Source organism: Sus scrofa, chromosome 2, assembly GCF_054392235.1.
Source record: "Sus scrofa isolate SSC_HxYL_T2T_F1_AM1 chromosome 2, Sscrofa_HxYL_maternal_Yorkshire_Landrace_v2.0, whole genome shotgun sequence".
NCBI classification, from domain to species: Eukaryota; Metazoa; Chordata; class Mammalia; order Artiodactyla; family Suidae; genus Sus; species Sus scrofa.
Window position 1 is genome coordinate 88,225,355 of NC_139384.1, and position 21,676 is coordinate 88,247,030.

The 21,676-nt window shown below is 58.6% G+C and overlaps 2 protein-coding genes across 7 annotated transcripts; both read right to left on the reverse strand.

The window, feature by feature from the left end:
- Positions 1-344: 344 nt before the first annotated feature.
- TPGS1 (tubulin polyglutamylase complex subunit 1) lies at positions 345-8,087 on the reverse strand. The gene is made up of 2 exons (XM_021084307.2): positions 7,122-8,087; positions 345-1,135 (listed from the first exon to the last, which is right to left on the reverse strand). Exons 1-2 carry the CDS (start codon positions 7,493-7,495, stop codon positions 601-603), a joined length of 909 nt encoding a protein of 302 aa, XP_020939966.1. The 5' UTR covers positions 7,496-8,087; the 3' UTR covers positions 345-600.
- A 593-nt stretch (positions 8,088-8,680) lies between these two features.
- On the reverse strand, positions 8,681-19,221 carry MADCAM1 (mucosal vascular addressin cell adhesion molecule 1). 6 transcript variants are annotated; one of them, XM_085009760.1, is made up of 5 exons: positions 19,025-19,221; positions 12,536-12,808; positions 11,832-12,155; positions 10,445-10,849; positions 8,681-9,034 (listed from the first exon to the last, which is right to left on the reverse strand). In XM_085009760.1, exons 2-5 carry the CDS (start codon positions 12,594-12,596, stop codon positions 8,925-8,927), a joined length of 900 nt encoding a protein of 299 aa, XP_084865886.1. In that variant the 5' UTR covers positions 12,597-12,808; positions 19,025-19,221; the 3' UTR covers positions 8,681-8,924. The 6 variants fall into 6 exon arrangements, with proteins under 6 accessions (XP_084865886.1, XP_084865887.1, XP_020937600.1 ...); XM_085009761.1 differs by having other exon boundaries at positions 12,536-12,811; XM_021081941.2 differs by lacking the exon at positions 19,025-19,221 and adding an exon at positions 12,998-13,078 and having other exon boundaries at positions 12,536-12,811.
- Between the last annotated feature and the right edge of the window lie 2,455 nt (positions 19,222-21,676).

Sequence of the window (21,676 nt, forward strand, 5' to 3'; positions counted from 1 at the left end):
CACCAAACTTGGGCAGTGGTTTACCTTCCGCACAGGGCAGCGATGAGTCAAGACACTGCCCGACTTGGATGCGGTTAGCCACTCCTGTCATCACCATCACCCCTACCTGCCCAGCCGACCTCTTCTTTTGACGGGGGGAAACTGAGGTCCAGGGGGAACTGCTAGGGGGTTGCCCTGGTGGAGGGAGACTGGGGGCCCTCCACTCCCATAAAGCTGAGTCCAGGGCTACCCTGGGGTCTCCCAGAACTGGTGGGACCTGCTGGGGGCTGGCTGGGGTGTGGCCTGAGTGGACTGTATTTTCTGCGGACATGGGCTAGGGCTGGGGCAGCACACACACAGGTGAGCCTGGCTAACAGACTTTATTACTGCTGAAGAGGGGGCCCTGGCGGGCGTGCGGGGAGGGACTCTCAGCCTCCCCCAGAGGGGGCTGGGACATCATTCCAGGTTGGAAGCTGGGTGTGGAGGGGCTCCCTTTCACCCCCGCATGCAGGGACATCCCAGTCCCGGCCCTGAGCCCGTTTTCTGCCCAGGAGCAGGTGAGTCGGACCTCGAGGACCCCAGCTGTCCGGGTGGGGAGAAGGTGGCTGCCAACGGAAGCGCTCAGCCGACGGGCTTGACCTTGGCGATGAAGAGGGCGGCGGCCTTCTCCAGGAACTCCTCCCGGGTCATGGCCGCGCTGGGCCGCCGAGCCACCAGCGCGCGGTCCATGGCCAGCGCCAGGCTGTCGGGCCCCAGACGCGAGCCGGCCTCCAGGTAGCGGGCGGGCGCGGTATCGTCGCTGGCCTGCAGGGCCCCCGCCAGCGTGTCCAGCACGGCCTGGCCCACGCGGCGGTCGGCCACGGCCAGGCCCGGGTCTTCCAGCAGCCGATAGAGGGCGCCGGCGCGCGACACGAATTCCAGCAGCACGAAGCAGGTGAGCATGCCCGCGCGGAACACCGCCAGCGGCACGGCCTCGTGGTCCCGGCACTGGATCTTGCGCAGCAGAGGCGCCACCACCTCCTCAGGGGCCTCCCCGTCGCGGCAGATGCGCTTCAGCAGCTCACTGTACGTGCGCCCGTCCAGCCCCGGCTTCTTCTTGCGCCCGCTGGCGCTCAGGCATTCGTAGGCCACGCCGACGTTGTTGTTGAAGGCTGTCCTGCGGGGCGGAGGGGGCGTCGGGCCGCGGAAGAGCCCAGCCCACCCGCGGCCCGCCCCCCGAGAGGCCGATCCGGCCTCAGGACCTTTGCCCCCGACTGCGCCCTCGCCTGGAGAGCCCTCTCCCGGGCTTCTGAGTCTTTGCTCCATGTCACCTCTGGTGCGGGCCTCCCCACTCCCTAACTCCTGTCTCTACTTCTCTTCATGGCAGTCACCACGTCAGGGGCTGTATCTGCTGGTCACTGTTACAGCCCCAGGGCCCAGAACACTGCCCAGGAGCCCGAAAAATGCCCGCTGACTCAGCCACGGCGCACCTGCCCTCCTGCCGGTGTCCTGCGCACCCATAGGGTGTCACTGGGCCCACACACTTTTTACCAGAGGTTAACTCATTGCACCTCCGCAGGCCCAGAGTCAGCAAACCACAGCTTGTGGCTCACACCGGGCTGCAGCCTGTTGGTGTTGGTGAAGATTTATGGGCAGGTGGCCACATCAGTCTAGATACACTGCCTGTGGCTGCAACAGCAGAGCGTGGTAGTCACATCAGGGACCTGCTGCAGTGCTGACACTACTTACCGCCTACCTGATGAGGATCCTGAGGTCCTGCCAGGCATCCTGGCCAGGCTGTACCTCAGAGGTGGTGAACTGCTTGGGCTGGGGGTGAGCCTGGGAGTCTAGTTAACCCGGCATCTCAATCCATCCTCACCTGGACAGCCAGCGCTCGCCTGTGGCCTGGTTCCATTTCCACTGAAGTAAATGGGAAGGGAGGCTCAGGGTGGGATGATGGTCAGGCCAAGGGCCCCACTAAGAGGTAGACGCCAGGGCTCACACCCACCTTTCCTGGAAGCTTGGCTCCACTTGGGGCAGGACATAGGACATGTACCGCAGCTCCACTCTTAACTGTGGGACCTGGCACGCTGCTCACCTCTGGGGCCAGCAGGGGTGTGAGCCTGGGACATGCCAGGCTGGAGCACAGCTGGTGTCCAGTACCCTCCCTGCTGCCCAGGGCTAGGCCTGGATGTACTAACCCCATGGGCACCAGGAATCGAGGCCCTTCATAGAGGAGGAACTGAGTCCCCAGGGGGAGGATGGGACCTGGGATCTCCCCCAGCTGCCCATCCTCACTGTGGGGTCCTCACGATGTGCTGGAGCTTTAGGGTGCCAGATGCAGTGTCACAACTGGCACTGCACCAGCTGCTGCCACCTCATAACAGCCCTTTGTAGGGGCTCCTGTTATCAACTTCTTCACCAGGACAAGGGGCTGTGAGCCACCCTGGCAGTGGTGGTTCCACGTCAGCTCTGTGGCAGCGTAGCAGTTACCCCACTCCTAGGTCACATCACAGCCTGAGTCAGAAACCAGGAGTGGCTTGGCTGGCAGCCAGGACCCCAGCCTCTGAAGGCTCCCTGTGGAGGCCTCTTCCCCTCACTACATCATACTGGTCCCCTACAGCGGGTGGCCCAGTGTGACATGGGAGGGGGCCAGGAAAGCGTGAATATGGAGGGATCTCAGGGGTGTCTTGAAGGCAGGTGGCCACACGTGACAGAAGCATGGTAGGGCCCACTTCCGTGGAGGTTATAAGAGCCAGCCCAGGAGCTCCTGCTGTGGTGCAGTGGTTAACGAATCCGACTAGGAACCATGAGGTTGCGGGTTCGGTCCCTGCCCTTGCTCAGTGGGTTAATGATCCGGCGTTGCTGTGAGCTGCGGTGTAGGTTGCAGACACGGCTCAGATCCCGCGTTGCTGTGGCTCTGGCATAGGCCGGTGGCTGCAGCTCCGATTCGACCCCTAGCCTGGGAACCTCCATATGCTGTGGGAGCAGCCCAAGAAATAGCAAAAAAAAAAAAAAAAAAAAGAGCCAGCCCACAGCCCTTGGCCACTGGCTTGACTGTGTAGGCTCCCAGACAGTCCCTGCCAACCCTGCAGTGAGAGGCCCCTTGGCTGTGTGAGGCCATAGAGATTTCAGGTGTCTGTTCCTGCCACCAGTTCATCCTGGCAGTGCCTGAGGGTTCCCCATCCACTCTGCTCTGCTGGACAACTCCCCCAGGGGCCTGTCACTCCCTTGTTGCCTTGAGCTAATCCTCGTCCCCTGGAGGTGGCAGCAGGGGTGGGGCCCAAACCAGCACTAGTTCCAGCCACTGTCCTTGCTGTCCTGTCTGGAGAACAGGTGTCCTGGTCCTTAAATCTCAGGGAGGACAGAAGGAAGACTGTGCCTGGTGGCCCAGACCAGGCCAGCATGTGGCAGGGCCCGCGTGTGCCTGTCCTTAACGAAATCAAGCTCGTCCTGTTGCTGTTTAGCACGGATCCCAGGCCTTGGGCAGGAAGGTTCACCGGAGGCACTTCCAGCCCAGTGAGATCAGAGTAGCAGGTGAGATACCCAGAGGAAAGCCATCCCTGGTGCTAGGCTGCAGCCTCTTGTCCATCATCCGTCAGTCTGTCCGTCCTCCAGGGGCTCCCCAGCCACCTGGTCCTCAGGCTTCATGTGAGTCACCTCCCACACAGAGTGGTTTGCAAAGCATGTGGGGCTTTGTTAAAAAAAAAAACAACCTCTCAGGAGTTCCCACTGTGGCTCAATGGGTTAAGAACCCAACACAGCATCTGTGAGGATGCAGGTTCAATCCCTGTCCTCGCTCAGAGGGTTAAGGGTCCAGCATTGGCACAGGTTGTGGCTTAGGTCAAGATGTGACTCAGATCTGGTGTTCCTGTGGCTGTCACATAGGCTGGCAGCTGCTGCTCTGATTCAACCCCTTGCCTGGGAACTTCTATATGCCGCAGGTGTGGCTGTAAAAAAACAAAACCAAAATCAAACAAACAAAAAAGAACCTCTTGACAGGCTGTGTCCTGGAGTCACAGAGACTTCCTGCTGCTGACTGGGGGCTCTCAGTGGGGGTGATTCTGCCCACAGAGGACACCAGTGATGCCTGGGGACAGTTTTGGTTGTCACCAATGGGTGGGGGGCGGCCCAGGATGGCCCCCCACAGAGTGACTGCCCCCAGTGTCAGCAGTGCCAGGGGAGGGACTCTGGTTCATTGTTTGGAAAGGAACTGGGTTTTCTCCCTGCTCACAGCAGAGGCCTGCATAAATTCCCACTGAGGCAGCAGGTGTAGACCAGGGTGGCCCCGGCGTTTGTGAGTCACCCCCACCTACTGCCAGGTGTGTATTTAAACATGTGCAGCATCCCAGGACCTCAGGGGTCAGATGGTTGTGGAGCACAGTCTCCTGGAGTGAAATTTCCTAACCCAGGGGTCTCGCCTGGGGAAAATCTGTCCTCAGGGGTCACTGGGGATGTCTGTGCTTGTCATGATGGGGCTTCTGGCTGTCAAGTGGGTGGGGCCATGGAAGCTGCCCCCCACCCAAGCCCAGGATGGGCCCCTCTGCTGAAAAGGCTTGGAGCTGAGGAGCCTGGCTCAGACCAAGTAGTGCTTTTGCATCTTTTTTGGAGCCACAGTGCCCAGGTCTGACTCTGGCGCTCTCCCCTGGTGGCCCCTGCAGGTCCGGAGTCAGCTCTGTGTGTGCTCCGAGGGCCAATGCGATGCCAGCACCACCATGACCAGTCCTAGTGGCCAGCACTTCTGATTTCTCAGGCACCAGCAGAGGGGTTTTTTAACATTCTCCCCAAATCTTTCATGCTGAGGACACTCTCAAGAATGGCCCCATGGTGCTCCAGCCTACCTCTCTGCCTCGGGACAAAGCTGTCTGGCCTGGGGGGACCACCCCTCACACCCAGGACTCACCTTGACCTGGCCTTGGCTTCTGACCTGTCAGCAGAGGTTAAGGGGCAACTGACTGAACCCACCACTGAGTCCCCTACCAGCCCTGTCTCTGGGGGGATCAGGCGCACCCTGGAGCCCTGGAACATGGCCACCAGCACCTGCCATGGGTCTTGCCCACTCCTGTTCCTCTGTGTCCCCAGCCAGCACCCCAACACCCCTGCAGTGCAATGAATAGTGGCCCCCAATGCATGTCCATCCAGAACCTGTGAGTGCGGCTTATTAGGGATTAGGGTCTCCGCAGGTATAATTAGTTCAGGATCTGGAGATGAAGTGAGACAGCCTGAAATCCAGTGCCAAGTGTCCTTGTGAGAGAGAGACAGAGACACAGAGAAGAAACCACGGAAGATGAGGCAGAGGCTGGGGTGATGCAGCCAGAGGCCAAGGATGCTTGGAGCCCCCAGAATCTGCAAGAGGCAAGAAGGACCCTCCCCTGGAGTCACCAGAGAGACCAGAGTCTGCCACACCTTGATTTCAGATTTTCCTGGTCAGGGATCAGATCTAACCTGCAGTTGTGACCTATGCTGCAGCTGCAGCAACACTGGATCTATAACCTATGGTGCCAGGCTGGGGATGGAACCTGCGTCCCAGTGCTCCAGAGATGCCGTGGATCCCATTGCACCACAATGGTAAGCTGCAATTTCTATTGTTTTAAGTTACCAAGTTTGTGATAAGTGGTTCCAGCAGCCCTGGAAAACTCAAACAGCTCCCTTTGTTCAAAACCCAGGACACTTCTCAACCCTCATCTACAGAGCCACTGGACCCAGGGCTGCCGACAGCTCACAAGGTGCCTTTGTGTGAATTAGAAGCTCTGCCAGAAGGCTTCACACAAAAGTCCCCGCCTGTGATGTCTATGGGGTGGGTGGCTTGTGCAGTACCTGACCTAAAAAACTGTACACGACCCTGCTACTGACTCTTCCTCCTGGAAGTTGTCCTGGGCTGCCCCTCTCCTCTGGTTCCCTCCTCCATGTCTGGTCGGCCTTCTCATGCTTTGCTGTGGGTTTGCTGAGGCTGTGGCCCCTCAGAGTTGGATCCTGGGCTCTTCCCAGCTCCCCCGAGGCCTTCATAACCCCTCCCAAGTGACAACCTCCTGCCCCTGTCACGTCTCCGTTGCAGACCTGACTGCCCACCTTTCTGCTGCAAGATTTTCCCAGCCCCCTACTCAGCTCCCCTCAGAACCAGTGTGACCTCCCATCTCAGGGACCTGTTCCTGTTCCTGTTCCCTGCACAACTCCTGCCACCTCGGCCCCAGCAAAAGCAGCAACTCGACCTTCAGAGCATGTGCCCTGAGCTCTGGACGCTCACCAGCTTGCTCCCTGCCAGGTCCCTATCTCTGGCCACCCCCTTTTCTGGCTGTCACCTTGGACACTCCCCCCTTCCCCCTGTGGCACAGACAGGCACTCTGCATGGGTGCCTGCTCTCCATACCCCTCCCCACACCCAGGCTTCCTCCAAGCCTCTCTGTGCTCCCCTTCTTAGGAGCTGCCTCCAGATAGGGGGGCTGGGGGATTAGGCTGAAACTCTCCCCTGCCTGGCTTCCTCCCCTTCCTGAGTTCTCTGAGAGCACCTTCTTATAACGTGATCCCCATGTGAATGCTCGCCTCAGGCTCTGCTTCTGGGGAACCCCCAATCTAAGTCCCAGCCCACCTACATCCAGCAGCAACCTTGTCTGGTTGATGCTGGTTCTCTCCATCCACGTGGTATGGCTCACACATTCAACGGGTGTTTCTCAATCCCCTTCTATGGGCTCAGAGCTGGGGGTGGGGGTGGGCGGCAGGCACCATCCCCTCCACACCGCCATGCGAAAGTTCCACGGCCTTCCCTTCCCCTGTGGACCCCCACACTGCAGCCCTACAGCCTCCAGGCCAGTGCGCCTGCTGGCCTTTCCCTGTGCGTCATGCAGGCCCCTTCCCGGACACCCCTCCTGCCCGCAGGAGGCCTTGCCCTAGGGCTGCAAAGGGAAGCTCAGCACCTGCAAAAAGGCATCACAAAAGACAAAGTCGACCAGAGCTCGCAGCACTGGCCCTCATCTCGGTGGCCGAGCCGGGAACCTCCAGCTGACAGCAGTGCGCGCCCACCCCGCGCCAGGGGCAACGGACCACAGTTCCCAGCAAGCCCCACGCTATATCGCCGGCGCCGAGGCGGGGAGCGAGCAGCACGGAGCACGCTGGGAGTTGAGGTCCGGCCGCATCCCCTACCCGCCCGGGCCCGGCCCAGCCCCGCACCTCTGGGAGTGGTGAGCCAGGCGAAGATGCCATAGCGCGCGGCCCAGGCGCTGCTGCTGCAGCAGGAGCTGGCCCGGGGGCTCCCCGGCGCCGCCGTTTGCAGGCGAGCGCAGGCCCATGTTCTCGAAATAGTGTGCAAGGAAGGCAATGGGCTCCTCGGGTCGCGCCTCCAGCACCTTCAGCAGGGCCGCGCGCAGCATCTCCGTCACGCCGACCTGCCGCAGAAAGTCCTCCTCACTCTCGGCCGTCACAGCTGCTCGGGAGACCCCTGGCCGGCCGCTGTCCGTGATACTGGCCGCCTGGGTCATCGCCGGCCGCCGCTTCTCCACTGCCGCCATCTTCGCTGAGGGCGACAGGGCCGGAAGCGCCGCCATATTTCACAGTACGCTAGCGACTCGGGCCGGCCATCTTGGTTAAGGGCAGAGAGCACCCGGATCCCGCTGGGATACTGGGAAATCACCACCGCAGGCCACTCTTTCTCCTAGGTTCTAACTGGCATTCTCTCTCAGGTTTCCTCTTTACGTGTGCTGGCTGGTTTTCCTGGCTTGGGCCAGGAACTTAAATTTTGCCAGACTCCAAAATGGATCCCTAGGAAGGGCTTGGTTTCTGGTGTGAAGCTGGATTGCTTGCCATCTTGGTAGTGGGCGAGCCCTTCATTAGCACGGTGCCCTGGCAACCGGTCTCCTTGGTTACCAAAGACGCCCTGCTGAGCATAGGCGGTATGGCTCCACCCCACCTCCAGGACTAAGTAATGTCCCCCTCCCTTTTCTGATTTTCAACTCAGCGTTTGTGCTCAGCCTAATTCAGTCTACGTCTGACTGTGTAGCACTTCGTGGGGAAAAGCTCCCTCTATGCACCAGACTGTGTTCGGGGTCCACTCTGCGCTCCCTCTGCCCTTAGTCCCCGGTACGCGCCTGCTGAGTGAGTGGAGTACTCACGGTTCCCAATTATTCGCCCCTGGCTATTACCTTTCCTTCCCACCAGAGGGATCTTTGTCGCCTGCATCCTCTATAACTCTCAACTCTCTCAGAGCGCCCAGTTATAGCAGGCTGAAGTCCCTGGCATCTACAGTCCTGCCAATCTCATATCCAGCCCCTCTGTCTTGCCTTTCCCGCCACCTTAGCCCACAGCCATTCGCAAAGAGATGCTATTTCCCTTAACAAGTCACCTCTGTCTGTCTTTGCCCATGCCATCCCCAACAAATCTCCGCTGCTGCTGCTTTTTTTTTTTTTGGCCACACGGAAATTCCCAGTTCAGGAATCAAACCTGTGCCACAGTGGTGACAACACAGGGTCTTTAACCCGCTGAGCCACCAGGGCACTCTCTCTTCTCCGCTTCTTTTGAGGACTCCTAATTATTCTTTTAGCGTCAGTGTCCCGTTTCCCCCCCAGGGAAGGGCAGCAGGCAGGCAGAGTGCACACCTCTCCCCGAGCCCTGGCCAGGTGGGGCTGGGGTGTCTGTCCTTCCTTGTCTCTCTGGGGAGTCACCCAGAGCAGAGGATGCCTGGAGCTGTGTAGAGGATTCCAATGTCTGTTCTACCACAGGAACCACTGCCAAAGTTAGGCCAGATGCTCTTTATTCTCCAGCTCTGCACTGTTGGGGTGGCTCCCCAGGGGCCTCACTGAGGGGAAGCCCAGCCAGCTGGGAAGCCTGGATGTGCTGCCATCAAGGTAAAGGGTGCATGGTCAGCCCCTCTGCTGTCCATAACCCTGTCAATGTCCTCTCGTTGCAACTGAGTGGAAAGAGTCCTCCTCTTTGTGGTCCAGGTGGCGCCGGAGGCCCAGAGGAGCGTAGGCCTGGTCATCAGCTGGTGGGCCGGCAGCGTTTCCACAGGCGGTAGATGAGGAACACCAGGAGAAGCAGCCCCAGCACCAAGCTACCCGTCCATAGGGCTGCAGATGCTGGCAGGGAGCCTGGGGCAAGATACAAAGGGAGCCCTTACACCCCTGCAGGTTTGGGGAGCAGCTTAGCAGAGTCTGCTAAGGGCTCCCACATTCACCGAGTCCCCTAACATTTTACAAAGGACTTCACCATTTAGAATGTCTTTAGAAATGTACAAAAATCGCTGGACTATCCAAAGGCCCTTATTTTATTTTATTTTAATTTTTAGGGCCACAGCCACAGCATATGGAAGTTCCTAGGCTAGGGGTCGAATTAGAGTAGCAGCTGCCAACCTACGCCACAGCCACAGTAATTCCAGATTCAAGTTGCATCTGCAACCTGCGATGTAGCTCATGGCAACGCCAGATCCTTTACCCACTGAGTGGGGCTAGGGATTGAACATGCATCATCACAGATATCATCTGGCTTCATTACTGCTGAGCCACAACAGGAACTTCCAAAGACCTTTGGAGTGAAACTTTTTTTTTTTTGGTCTTTTCTAGGGCTGCACCTGTGGCATATGGAGGTTCCCAGGCTAGGGATCTAATTGGAGCTGTAGCCGCCGGCCTATGCCAGAGCCACAGCAATGCAGGATATGAGCCGCATCTGTGACCTACACCACAGCTCATGGCAATGCCAGATCCTTAACTCACTGAGCGAGGCCGGGGATCAAACCTGCAACCTCATGGTTCCTAGTCAGATTCATTAACCACTGCCCCACGACGGGAACTCCCTAGAGTAAACCTTTTGAAAAGTTCATAGGACCTTATAGTGAGAAGTAGGCTGTCCAGTGAGGGGCTACTTGTGAGGACTGCATTTAAAGCGTGGCCATTCTGAATGGACAGCACTGTTCATGTAAAATGCACATCATATTTTGAAGACTTAGTTTGAAAAAAAAAAACTGATTCATGCTTTGTTGTAGGTTACATGTTGAGAAGATAATATTTGAGATATACTAGATTTGATGCAATATATTATCAGACTTTTTTTTTTTGGCCACATTCACGGCAAGCAGAAATCCCCCAGGCCAGAGATCAAACCTGTGCCACTGCTGTAACCAGAGCCAGAGCAGTGACAATGCCAGATCCTTAACCCACTTAGCCACAAGGGAGCTCCTTATCAGACTTTTTCCATTTTTTTTTTTTTTTTCCTGAATGTGGCTACTAGAAAAGCTGAAATTACCGAAGTGGTCATATTTTATTTTATTCCACAGGCTGTTGCAGTCCATAGAGGTCAGAATTTACAAACTACTGTGACATCTATATGGTCCCAGAAACTTAACAGTTATCGCCATGCAGGCAGCTATGACTTAACAGTGTTAGGGAAGCATGGCAGACAGCTGGGGACATAGGCTGGCAGGGTGCCTCCCGGTTTAAAATCCAGACACGAGGTTTCCCTGCCTCCCAGCCTCCCCCAGTGCCCACCCCAGCCCCCAGACTCACAGATTTCTGGGACCAGGTACAGGTTGGCCATCTGGCCCCCTGGGTCCAGGCGACACTGGAACCAGCCCTCAGGGTGGCACTCAGTCCACAGCGTGCTCCCGCTGGTAAGCCAAGCCTGGGCCCCGGCCTCCCTTGTCTTGTAGGCTGCCAGCCCACCGGGAGCCTGGGTCCAGTGCACGGCCACACCTGGGCCGCAGGCCGCCTCACACAGCAACTCCAGAGTTCCCAGTGCTGACACCTGGTGGATTTCTGGGTGGCAGGGCCTGGTGGAGCTGTTCCCTGGCTCGGGGTCGGGACTTCTGGGGCTGTGGGTGGAGGTCTGTTCTGGGGTCTCAGGGGAGGTTGTGATGGGGGACTCCAAGGAGGTTGTGACACAGGGCTCCGGGGAGGTCAGGCCCTGCAGGACTGGAAACAGGGGAGCATTTGTTCTCCCTGCTGCCTAGGTGCCTCCCCTGCCTCAGCCTCTCCATCTGGACCATGTGGTTGGGCCAAGACTGCTCCCAGCCCCATCTTGGGCCACTTGGGTGAATCTCAGGGTGCCCCAGTGAATAGGGAAGGGGTGAAGGTCCATTGCTGCCCATTCCCCTCAGCAGGCATCTAAATCTCTGTGTGTCACTTTCCTCAACTGTAAAGGAGCATGGCAGGCAACATGTGCTCAGAGAGCAGGGCCTTAGAGTACTAGACTTTACTATGATGGAGCTGAGGGGTGGGGAAAGGGAAGGGGATGGCTCCACATCCATGAATGAGAGTGACACATTCCTCTCTTGATGAAACAACAGCAGGGAAGACAGATAATGGAAAAAAAATCCAACACATATGGGATGTTGATAAAAGGTGTCAACAAACCCTCTGTAGAAGAGAAAGGGCCTGTGGGGGGGGCTTGACCCCTAGGACAGGGAGGTCAGGGCAAGGCTCATTGGGAAGGTGACCTGAGAGGGGTGGAGGGCAGAGCAATGCAAAGGCCCTGGGGGTGTGTGTGTTGGAGGAGCAGCAGAATGAGTGGGGGGTAAAGAGGGAGGAGGTGAGGACAGGGAGAGGGGCACGAGGTGGGCTATGCAGGGGCCCATGGGCATACTCAGAGGAAGGTGGGAGCCCCGGAGGGCTCTGAGCAGAGGAGGGGCAGAACCTCACGAGCCTAGTAGAGGGCAGTGCTCAGCAAACATGTGGAAGGAAGGAGTGAGAAGTAGCACTCTGGCTGCCACCGGGGGACAGACTAAGATCCAGTGCAGTTTTCCCACCTGCTATGGGGCTGTGACCAGTCCAGATGGGAGCATAGCAAGCAAGGGCGGAAGCAGGATTCCAGAAGCACCCTGGGCACTGCTCATCCAGGCTCACAGGAGCTGGGGGGTGTGACCTCACCCACTTCCTGGGCGACCCCCAGACTCACCTGGAATGGACTGGCGGTGGCTCCGATTCAAGCCCGGCAGGCTCATGGTCACCTGGCAGTGGAGGGTGGGTGGGGCAGGGATTCCCAAGGGAGGCAGCAACCAGCGTTCTGTCACTTGGAACAGTGGGTCCTCATCCTCCTGGGGCTCCTCCATCACATCCCTGTCCAGGGTCTGCACCCCCTCAAGTTCCTGATCCCCCAGGAGCAGGGACATGGAGAAGACATCAGGGCGAGCAGGGCTGACATTGTGGGCTGTGCAGGCTACCTCTCGGTCCCGCCCAGGCACCAGGGACTCTGGTGACACAGTCAGCTGGTCAGGGAAGGCTGTGGAGGGAGAGGTGGGCTAAGCCCTGAGGGCTGGGCCTTGAGGAGGGGGCACTGGGGTGAGTGTGGGCTGCTGGTGCACAGAGACAGGGAAGACCCAGCGCCACACCCTGTGTGGTTAAAAGCACTGGAGTGGAGTCAAGGGCAGAAAGGGCAGGTATGGAAGGCTTGGGGTGAAGTTTGGGTGGTGGGGAGAGGGGATCTAGGGAGGAGGGAGCAAACTGCAGGGCAACTCAGGAGGACCTGCGAGGCCAGCCTCAAACTGGGGAAGGATGGGCAATCGGGGAAGCCTCCCAGGAAGAGGTGCCAGGGGACAGAGGGAAAGCAGGGCCGCTGACTGGGCCCGGTTTGTGACAAGGCAGCAGGGAGGGGGTGCTTACCGAACACCAGGAGATTCACTGTGTGATGGAAAGAGCGTTTCCCGCAGTAGCCCACGCACATGCGGGTCCCCGCAGCCGACAGCGAGGCGTTGTGCACCCAGAGGACGCTGCTGCCCGTGCCTGACTTTACGGAGCCCAGGCTGGTGTCCAGGCCCCGCCACTGCACCGAGGCCACCTGGCCGTCTGCGCAGGCCAGGCGACAGGCGAACTGCCGCGACTCGCCCACAGCCACAGCCACCTCGGGCTCCGGGGGCTCCACCTCCAGCCGCCCACCTGCTGGCAGAAGGCACCCTCAGCCCCGCCTCCCCAGGCCCCGCGCCCCCAGCCTCAGCCCCTCCCTCCTTGGCTCTCTGCTGTCTGTGGGCTCGCCCCTCACCTCCCAGAACCGCCCATCCCCTGCCTGAGCCCCTTCTTCTCCCCTAAGCCCCCTCCCCGCTCAGAACCTCCTCCCCGAACCCTCACCGTGGCCAGGCTGGAGCAGCCCCAGAAAGAGGGGAAGCAGGAGGGCGAGGCCCTGCTCCATGCTTTGTCCCCTGCTCTGTCCCCTGCTGGCGGAGGAGGTGGCTTAAATAGTGGCGCCCCGGGCTCCTTCCCGCTGACCCTCGACCCTGCTTCCCCTCCCTCTTCTCCAGCTGCTCCCCGGGGGTTTCCTGAGGGGCTTTCCCACTCTGACTCCCGACCCTGGAGGCGACAGAGAGGCAGGGGCTGGGGGCCAGAGATGGGGGCAGGGAGGACAGGCCGCCGAGGTTACACAGGCAGGCGGAGGGTCTGGGCCGATTCCAGGTCTCATTTTTAGAGACAGAAGATGGGAAGATGGAGGCGGAAGAGGAGTGACTGTCGAGGTCAACTGAATGGAAATCTGAGCCCTGCCAGGCTCGCCCCATCCCGGGAATCTCAGCCTTTGTTGCCCAGAGAGGGCACATAGCACTGGTGAAGAGCAGCCTCCCCCAAGCTTGGGTGGTCGCATTGGGGGTCTGGTCTTCCTGTGGGGAACCACTTGGAAGATGGTTCCCCCGGGGACAAGGATGTTGTGGGGGTGGGGGTCTCCTGGGGGTCATATCCTCTCCAGGGTGATGGAGCTGAGGTCCACCGGCCTGGGACACGTCACCTCCTGAGCTTGTCTCCCTCTAACAGGCAGGCCTGATGGGGATGCCCAGCCATGAGGCTGCCTCAGTGCTCTGTTCCACACAGGACTGGGGTCTGGGATCCACAGGAGAAATTTGGGAGGCAACCCACAGCAGTCATCAGCCAGTCCTGAGAAGTTCATCTTCCCGGCACCCTAATCCATTCACGCCCTTTCCCCTGGGCCCCTCAGCCTGGGCCCCTTTCCTTTAAGGTGGTTCACCACCCAGCACCCAGAGCGAATTTAGAAATACCCTCTGAGTACACAGACACCCCGAGGCTGCCTGTGGCAGAAGGAAAAATCCAAACTCCTCCCTGTGGCTGGAGCCCACTGGCCTGGGCAGCCTCAGGACCTTAGCACATGCCTCACCCTGCTGGGTCTCTGCCCAGGTGAAGGCTCCTGAGTGGGTTCCCAGCAAGTTTCCCACAGCCCCTCCTCCATCTCACTTCCTCTGGTGCCTTTTCTTCGAAGTCCTTCTCAAGGTCAAGGAGCTGAAGTCATTTCCCCCTTGAACTGGAAGTGGGAATGATTTTGTCTCCCCGTTCCCCCACCCCCGTTGTGATCCTGGCCTGATAAAGAGCAGACACACAGGAAGAAAAGGATGGAGGGTCCTGGCTGCCCCCCACCACCCCAGCTGACTTTTTTTTTTTTTTTTGCCATTTCTTGGGCCGCTCCTGTGGCATATGGAGATTCCCAGGCTAGGGGTCTAATCGGGGCTGTAGCCGCCAGCCTACGCCAGAGCCACAGCAACGCGGGATCCAAGCTGTGTCTGCAACCTACACCACAGCTCACGGCAACGCTGGATCGTTAACCCATTGAGCAAGGGCAGGGACTGAACCTGCAACCTCATGGTTCCTAGTCGGATTCGTTAACCACTGTGCCATGACGGGAACTCTCAGCTGACTTTTGGGTATGACTTTTGCCTCAATTTCCCTGATGTCAGTGTAAGAGAGGAGCAGCCACGCAATGTGGTTTCTAAGCATCCCTAGCTCTGCCTGTGTGTGTTCTCAGCATTATAATCATCAAACAGAGGCGGAAACTGGGGCCCAAAGCAGGGGCCTGGGGCAGGGGAGGGGAGCTGAGGCTGGTGAGGGGCTAAGGGCGGGGGTGGGGGGAGCTGAGGCCAGGGGGTCTGGGGGCAGAGGAGGGGAGCTGAGGTGGCGCCGGGAGGGGGCGAGGCAGGGGCAGCTGGGGCTGGAGGGGTCTGGGAGCAGGCCCTTGTGAGGGGGGGCCCAGATGTGTGAACCCAGAGTCTGGCTTCCTTGGTTCCATCCCCCTGCCCCAGTACCAGGAAAGGCTGCACAGGAAAGCGGCTCAAGGTGGGGCCCTTCCCAGGCCGGAGGTTTGGGCCCTTCTCGGGAAGCTGGGCCCTTAACCCGGGTGGGGGGCAGCAAGCCTGGTGAATGGGTCTCTTCCCAGCCCCTGACCCCACTTCCTGCTGCCCAGCAGTGGAGGCCCTTGGAGGGCGTGGACCTGCCTCCCCCACCTCCGGCTCCCAGCCTCTGCTGGTCAACCAGGAACCAGGGACCTTCTGGATAAGGAGACGCAGGCCTCTAAGAGGGCAGCGCTGGAAAAGCACGATTACCAGGGCGTCAGCAGAGGCCACCCTGAGGGAGGGACAAGTGGGCTGAACAGAGAAAGAAGGTTCTGAGCAGAGGTGGGGAAGAGTCAGAGCCTGGGGAAAGGAGAGAGAAGAGGGTGGAGAGACAAGGAGAGACAGAGACAGACAGACAGAGGGATGCGGCAGGGGCTTGGAGGGGATGGGGTGGGAACTAAACTGCACTTCCCACACCTGCACCAGGGACATCTGGTCCCGTCTCTGGGTGACTGAGCCTATGATGGGAACCGGTGGGTGGGGCTCTCAGCCTGGGCTTCCCGCTCCTGTCACCCCTTCCCTTCCCGGCATCATCCCCCCACAACCAAAGTCCTCAGTGGGCACTGCAGGAAGCCTTCTTCCCACAGAGGGTCCCAGCGGCCTTTTCACCCATCTTCCCAAGACAGCAGGGTGCTCTGCAGGAGACTCAGGGCCAAGGGGGGGGATGTCCAGAGAAGCCAGTGCCCCAACCCTGGGAGCTGCCCATTCTCTGACCCCAGACCCTCTGCCCCCCACCAGGGGCTAGCTCCCCTTGCTGGCACCATCGGCCAGCTGGGGGCCTTGGGGCTCTTCTTTGAGGTGAGCTGGAGCCCCTCTGCTCTGGTGCTGGAGCCTGCCTTCTTGGGGTCACTCTCTGCCTCAGCAGGTCGGGGGAGGAAGGAGACAGAGGCTGTGAGTGGTCCTCTGATAAGCAGCCACACAGAAGTCTCTAGAACAGTACAGGGGCTGTTTCACTGGCCTTTGATGTCCAGTTGGCCCAGCTGGGCTCAGGGTGTGTGGAGGGCTGATACCCAGGACCCCAAACAAACCACTAAGGGGGAATGCCCATGAAGATGTCGTGAAGATGTTGCTTGCTGATCCTTGCCCTCCTAGCCTGGAGTCTGCATGCTGCCCGCCCCTCATCTGAGGGACTGAGACTTGAGTCATCAGGACCATCAGGAGAGTGGAGGCTCTGAGCCATGATGTCTGGGTTCAGGACTGGATTGGACAGCAGCCCCCAGAGGGAGTGGGATGGGGGTGACTCTTAAGGCCCCAGAGCTAAGCCCAGCCTCCTTGGGGACTGCAGCTGGTCCTCCACCTGGGGTGGAGGGATCAGGCAGGGACAACCCTGAGGGAGCTGGACAGGTATGTGTGTGGGGTGCTTCAAGGGTCCTTGGGTCCCCCACCTACCCCAGGAGGCAGGAACACCCTGGTGGGGCTGGAGCTGCCAGACCATTCCTGACCTCAGGCCCTGTGGCCAGTGCAGGCTATGCTGTCCCCCAGTGGCAGCTCCTGGTCAATGTGGGGAGGTCGGGGGATCCCCGCTGAGCCTTTCCTGGGTGCAGGGCCAGGTGACTGCTGGGGGATGAAAAGGGTGACCAGGAGCACCAGGAGGAGTGAGGAGCAGGCCTGTGGAGGAAGGCTGGCCTGGGAAGGTGTCCAGTGCTGAGAGGACAGGCCTCAGAGGCCAACTTGAGTGGCCCTGGCCCCTAAGGCATGCAGAGGAGTGGGCCCTGGTCAGAAGGCCAGGGGCTGCCATCTCACTCAGCTCCATGTGGAACAGGTAGAAGAGGGATCTGGAGAGGGTATTGCACAGACCACAGATGCCACATGCTGCCCCATACCACACCTGGGGACAGGATGGCAGGAAGGCCACCAACCCTTCCAGACTACCCCCAGGGCAGGGGGCAGAGAAGGCCCAAACTGACCTTAGCAGGTGTGGGCAGGGTGGAGACCTGCCCACCCAACACCCACCTACCTGTCCACAACCCCCCACCCCTCTGGGTGTTAGGCTGCCATTCCCACTGCCCATGCACCTACCGCCCATCTGTTGACTTGTCGTCCATCTGTCCTCCCCCAAATGAACACCCTGGCCCCTCCACCACCCCCTGCGGACAGACCACAACCACCACGGCAGCCCTGGGGTGGGGACCACCTGTGTCTGAGAAGGGGGGCACTGCTGTGTTCCCATGTGTGTCTGAGGGTGGAGGCACCTCTCTGCTCCCAGGGGTGTGTCTGAGGAGGGAGGCATTGCTCTGCCCCACCAGGAACGCAGACCCAGTGTTGTAGAAGAGGTTTGGGTGTTCTCTGAGGAGTGGGGAGTGCTGGTAAAGAATTCGAACTGATCATAAGGATTTGCCGTGGGTCAACAGGGCCATTGCTGGGCTAGCTGTGTGAAATTCCAACCTTGCCATACTGGAGCCCAGCTGATCCATCCCAGGAGGGCCTGGCTGGGGAGGTGACAACATTAGGGCAGAGGACAAACTCACCACCTGAAGTGTAATTTTTAATTTAAATATCAATGTAAAAACAGATATTTGACTCTTATTGGAAAACTTTAAAGATAAGCATGTTTGGAAAACTTGGGTCTATGGATCTACTTTTTCACTTACAATTTTGGGAAATCACATATACAGATGAAATACAATGGAAATTAAGTGGGAAATACTTGTAAGGGTAAAACACACACTGAATTTTGAGAATTTAGTGTGAACAAAGATTGTAAAAATCCCAGTATTTATCAAGTACTATAAGTTGCGGAGTTCCTGTCATGGCAGGGGAAACGAATCCAACTAGGAACCATGAGGTTGCGGGTTCAATCCCTGGCCTCACTCAGTGGGTTAAGGATCCGGCGTTGCCATGAGCTGTGGTGTAGGAGCCTCCATATGCTGGGGGTGCAGCCCTAAAAAGACAGAAAAGACCAAAAAAAAGTATTATAAGTTGAAAGGATATTTTGGATATACCTGGCTAAGTAAAGCACCTTTTATAAACTCATCTTGAGTTACTTGTGGCTCCAGTTTTTCTACGTGGCCACGGGAACTCTATTTCCAGTGGGCAGGGTGGGTGGATGGGTGGGCTCTGGTCCTGTACTGACTGGTTTTGTGTCCATGAGCAACAGAATGGAAGTGGTGAGCACCCACTCCTCACCCAGACCCCAGGCTGAGACCTGGGAACCCTTGCTGTGCAAAGTGGTTAGTACAGTGGTTTTCATCTGGCAGGGATACTGGGTGATGTCCGGGGACACCTGGTTGTCACACGGGGGGGCACTCCTGGCATTCAGGGAGTGGGGCAAGGTGCTGTCCAATCTCCCACAGTGCCTGGGAACAATCGGGCCCCAGTGCCAGCAGTGCTTTCATTGCCAGAGGCAGGGCAACACCAGGTGGGAAGCTGCTGGTGGATGACTTGGGAGAATCTGGTCGCCTTGACTAGAGGGGGAGGGCTTGGGGCTGGGGGTCACCATCAGCACCCAGAGCAGACCCCCTGAAGGAAGTTCTCTGCTCAAGAAGCTTTTTTCAGGTACAGGCTCTTTTCCTGTGATGTGAGTGAGACCAGAGGGTCTGGGGAGGATCTCCCAGGCTGGCAGCAAGGTCTGGGTGTTGGCAAGTTCAGAGCCCAGGCAAGGTGGAGGTGAAGGTGGTTCTGCGGGGAGAGTGTGAAACTGGGGTTGCAGGATTGTGCCTGGGTGTGTGGGGCTGGGCTCTGGAAGGACCAAGCTGGCTTTGGGGGTGCTGGGTAGGGAATGGGGCCAAGGTTCAGCATCCAAGGCTAAGGCTGGGAGCTCAGTGGTCCAGATATGGTGCCCAGTGTATGGAGGGTTGTATGGGGCTGAGGGTCAGGGTCCTGGCAGGACTGAGTGTCAGATGTGAGGGCTGATGGTCAGGGTTGGCCGAGCTGAGGGTCTGAGGTGAGGGCTGAGGGTCAGAGGCTAGGGCTGAGGGTCAGAATCGGGCCGCGGCTGAGGGTCAGAAGTGAGGCCCGGGGGTCAGGGTCTGGCTGTGGTTCAAGCACTCACTGCACCGCTGTCCGTGGCGACAATGTCCTGGGTCAGCTCAACGTGGCCCTGGGGGCCGCCGCCCCCTGCAGCCCCGAAGGCGGGGACGCTCCGGCTCCGCTCCAGCCATGGTCACCGACTCCCGCCAGTTTTCAGCTGCAGCTGCCCTCGAGTACCGATATGCCTTGTGCGGCACCGCGCCGCCGGACTACAACTCCCGGCATGCCGCGGGCGCCGGGGTGGAGGCCCGGGGCGCGTTTCCCACAAGGCCTCGCGCAGCGCAGGGCTCTCTAGCCCTGACATTCGGCCCTTGCCTCTTTAAGGTCCCGCCCCCTCCCCGCCCCCCTGTCCCCCTGTTCTGCTGCACTGGCATCGCCGTAACGACCTGACATCGGGCGTCTGGCGAGAGTGGGGGTCCTGCACCTCCGTGCGCGCCGAGGAACGCACGAAAGAACGTACCTGGGCCCAGAGCTGCCTTCCTACGCTTGGGGGCATCTCGAGTGACTGGATGGGGTCGTGACCAGGGTAGTGCGCTTGGGCCGAGTCCTGTGCTAGGCGGCCAGGGTCCTATTGGCCGGCCTTCTATGCTGGGGCCCTGAGTTTTCTCTGGCTTTGGAGAATATGTCACTGGTGTTAAAGGCCAGGGTCATGCAGAGGGTGGTTTTGTTGCAAAGACCCTGATGAGGGTCACGCATTAATTCAACAGATAGTTATTGAGCGCTCACTAGTTGCCAAGTATTCTAGATGCCTGGGTGACAGCAGAGAGCAGAGTGGGCAGATTCTGCCCCATGGGGTTTCCATTCTAGGGGGTGAGGGGCGGGAACCAGGAGTCATGAACATTAAGTGTAGTAAACAAGCAGTGGTGTGCCTATAAATGTTGAACAGCTGACTCTCCAGAGCAAAAGGCCCTTCTTTGTAGCACGTGCTAAGTCCTGGGGTGTAAATACTCCCATTGTGGCTGATTTCACACTGCTGGTGTGACATCAACTTGTTCACAAAACTACAAACTTAGCAGTCCGTTTCATGAGCTCCACCCCAACACCGTGCAGGGAGTAAATGCTCTACTCTATTAGCAGATGCTGTGTGGAGAAGGAAAAGTAAAATGGAAGCAGGGTTGGCAGTGTGAAGGTGGGGCAAGTTGTAGGAATAAGTTGGGTGGCCAGAGGAAGACTTGGAGGTGGGGAGCAAAGACTTGGAAGATGTGAAGAGAATTAGCAAGCATCTATGTGGGAAAGGATTTGCCAGGTAGAAGGTACGTTGAATGCAAAGGCCCTGTGGCTGGAGCTGCCTGGCACGTTCTAGAAAAGCAAGGAGGCCAGAGGGGCTGCCCCGAGGGTGAGAATAAAGCCAGAGAGGGAAGAAAGGACCTGGTCAGGAAGGACTTTGTAGGCTCCAGGAAAGCCTGCTGAGACCTTCTCCAGCCACCCCTCCCCCCATTTGAGCTCTTCCTTCCTCTGAACTTCACTGTCCTCATTCTTATAAGGAGGACCCAGCAGAACAGGAGGGCTCCCCACCCCCCTCCTCCCGCTTGGCTTGGTCCCACGTGGAGAGCTAGCTCTTGCCTTTCCGGGATGGAGGCAGGAGAGAGTCTGGCAGGTTCGCTGTGTCCTCATCCTGGGAAGAACAAGGCTTCCTTGTTAGAATCCCTGCGGAACAAAGGGGCAGGTGGCCATAGAGGCACGTGAGTCTGAGTCAGGGGGCTGGCGGCCGGACAAGGGACAATTGGGAGGCCCTGGGGAGGTGGGAAGTGACAGATTGCAGGCTGGGAAGGCAGAGGGAGAGCTGACACTGGATGGGGTGGCGGCCCTGCGAACACCTGGCCTGCTGCCCACTGTGTCAGCGACAGAACCACAGACCATCTACTGACCTAGCTTCCTGGGGATTTGAACTTCCTTTCACCCGTCAGACAGTTTTAGAGAAGGGCTGGGGACCTCGGCTCAGTGCAGCACTGTCATAGCCCGTTTCTTCAGCGAATATTTGTGTATCTGCTCAGGGCCTGTGATGTCCTGGATCCCCGAACAGGACCTGTACAGCTTCTCCTTCTTCCAAGCTAGGGAGCGAACCCCAGCCACAGCAGTGACAATATCAGATCCTTACGCTACTGTGCCACTAGGAAACTCCCCAAAGCCATCCTCTACTGCTCTCTCTTATGCCTAACACACCCCTCCTCTGCTCCAAACCTTCCAGGGCTCCCACCTCCCTTGGAGTAAAAGCCAAGGTTTCCCAGCACCTACAGGGCCCTGCCCTCAACTCCTCACCCCTCCCCCTTGCTCACTCTGCTCCAAGCACCCCTGTTCCTCTTCCAACACTGGGCACAATCCTGCCCCAGGACCTTTGTACGTGCTCTGCCCTCCACCCATAATGCTATGAACAACATTATTTGCAGTTGTGCCAAGTGGAAGTGCTCGAAACTCTGCAAATAAAGCTTGGTCTCCTCATACAATGGAATATTACACCCAGCAGCTTGGGACTAGACCCACACCCAACAACAGGATGGCTCTCACACAAGGTTGAGGGAAAGCGCCCTCATAAGAGCACAGCTCACAGTTCAAAAGGAAGGGCAAAACAGCCCTGCTTTAGACGTTGGGATGGTGGTTATGGTGGTGTGGGGGCTTCTGCGGGCTGGGAAGTGCCGTTGTGGTATCTGAGTGCTGGCTACGTGGGTGTGATGGG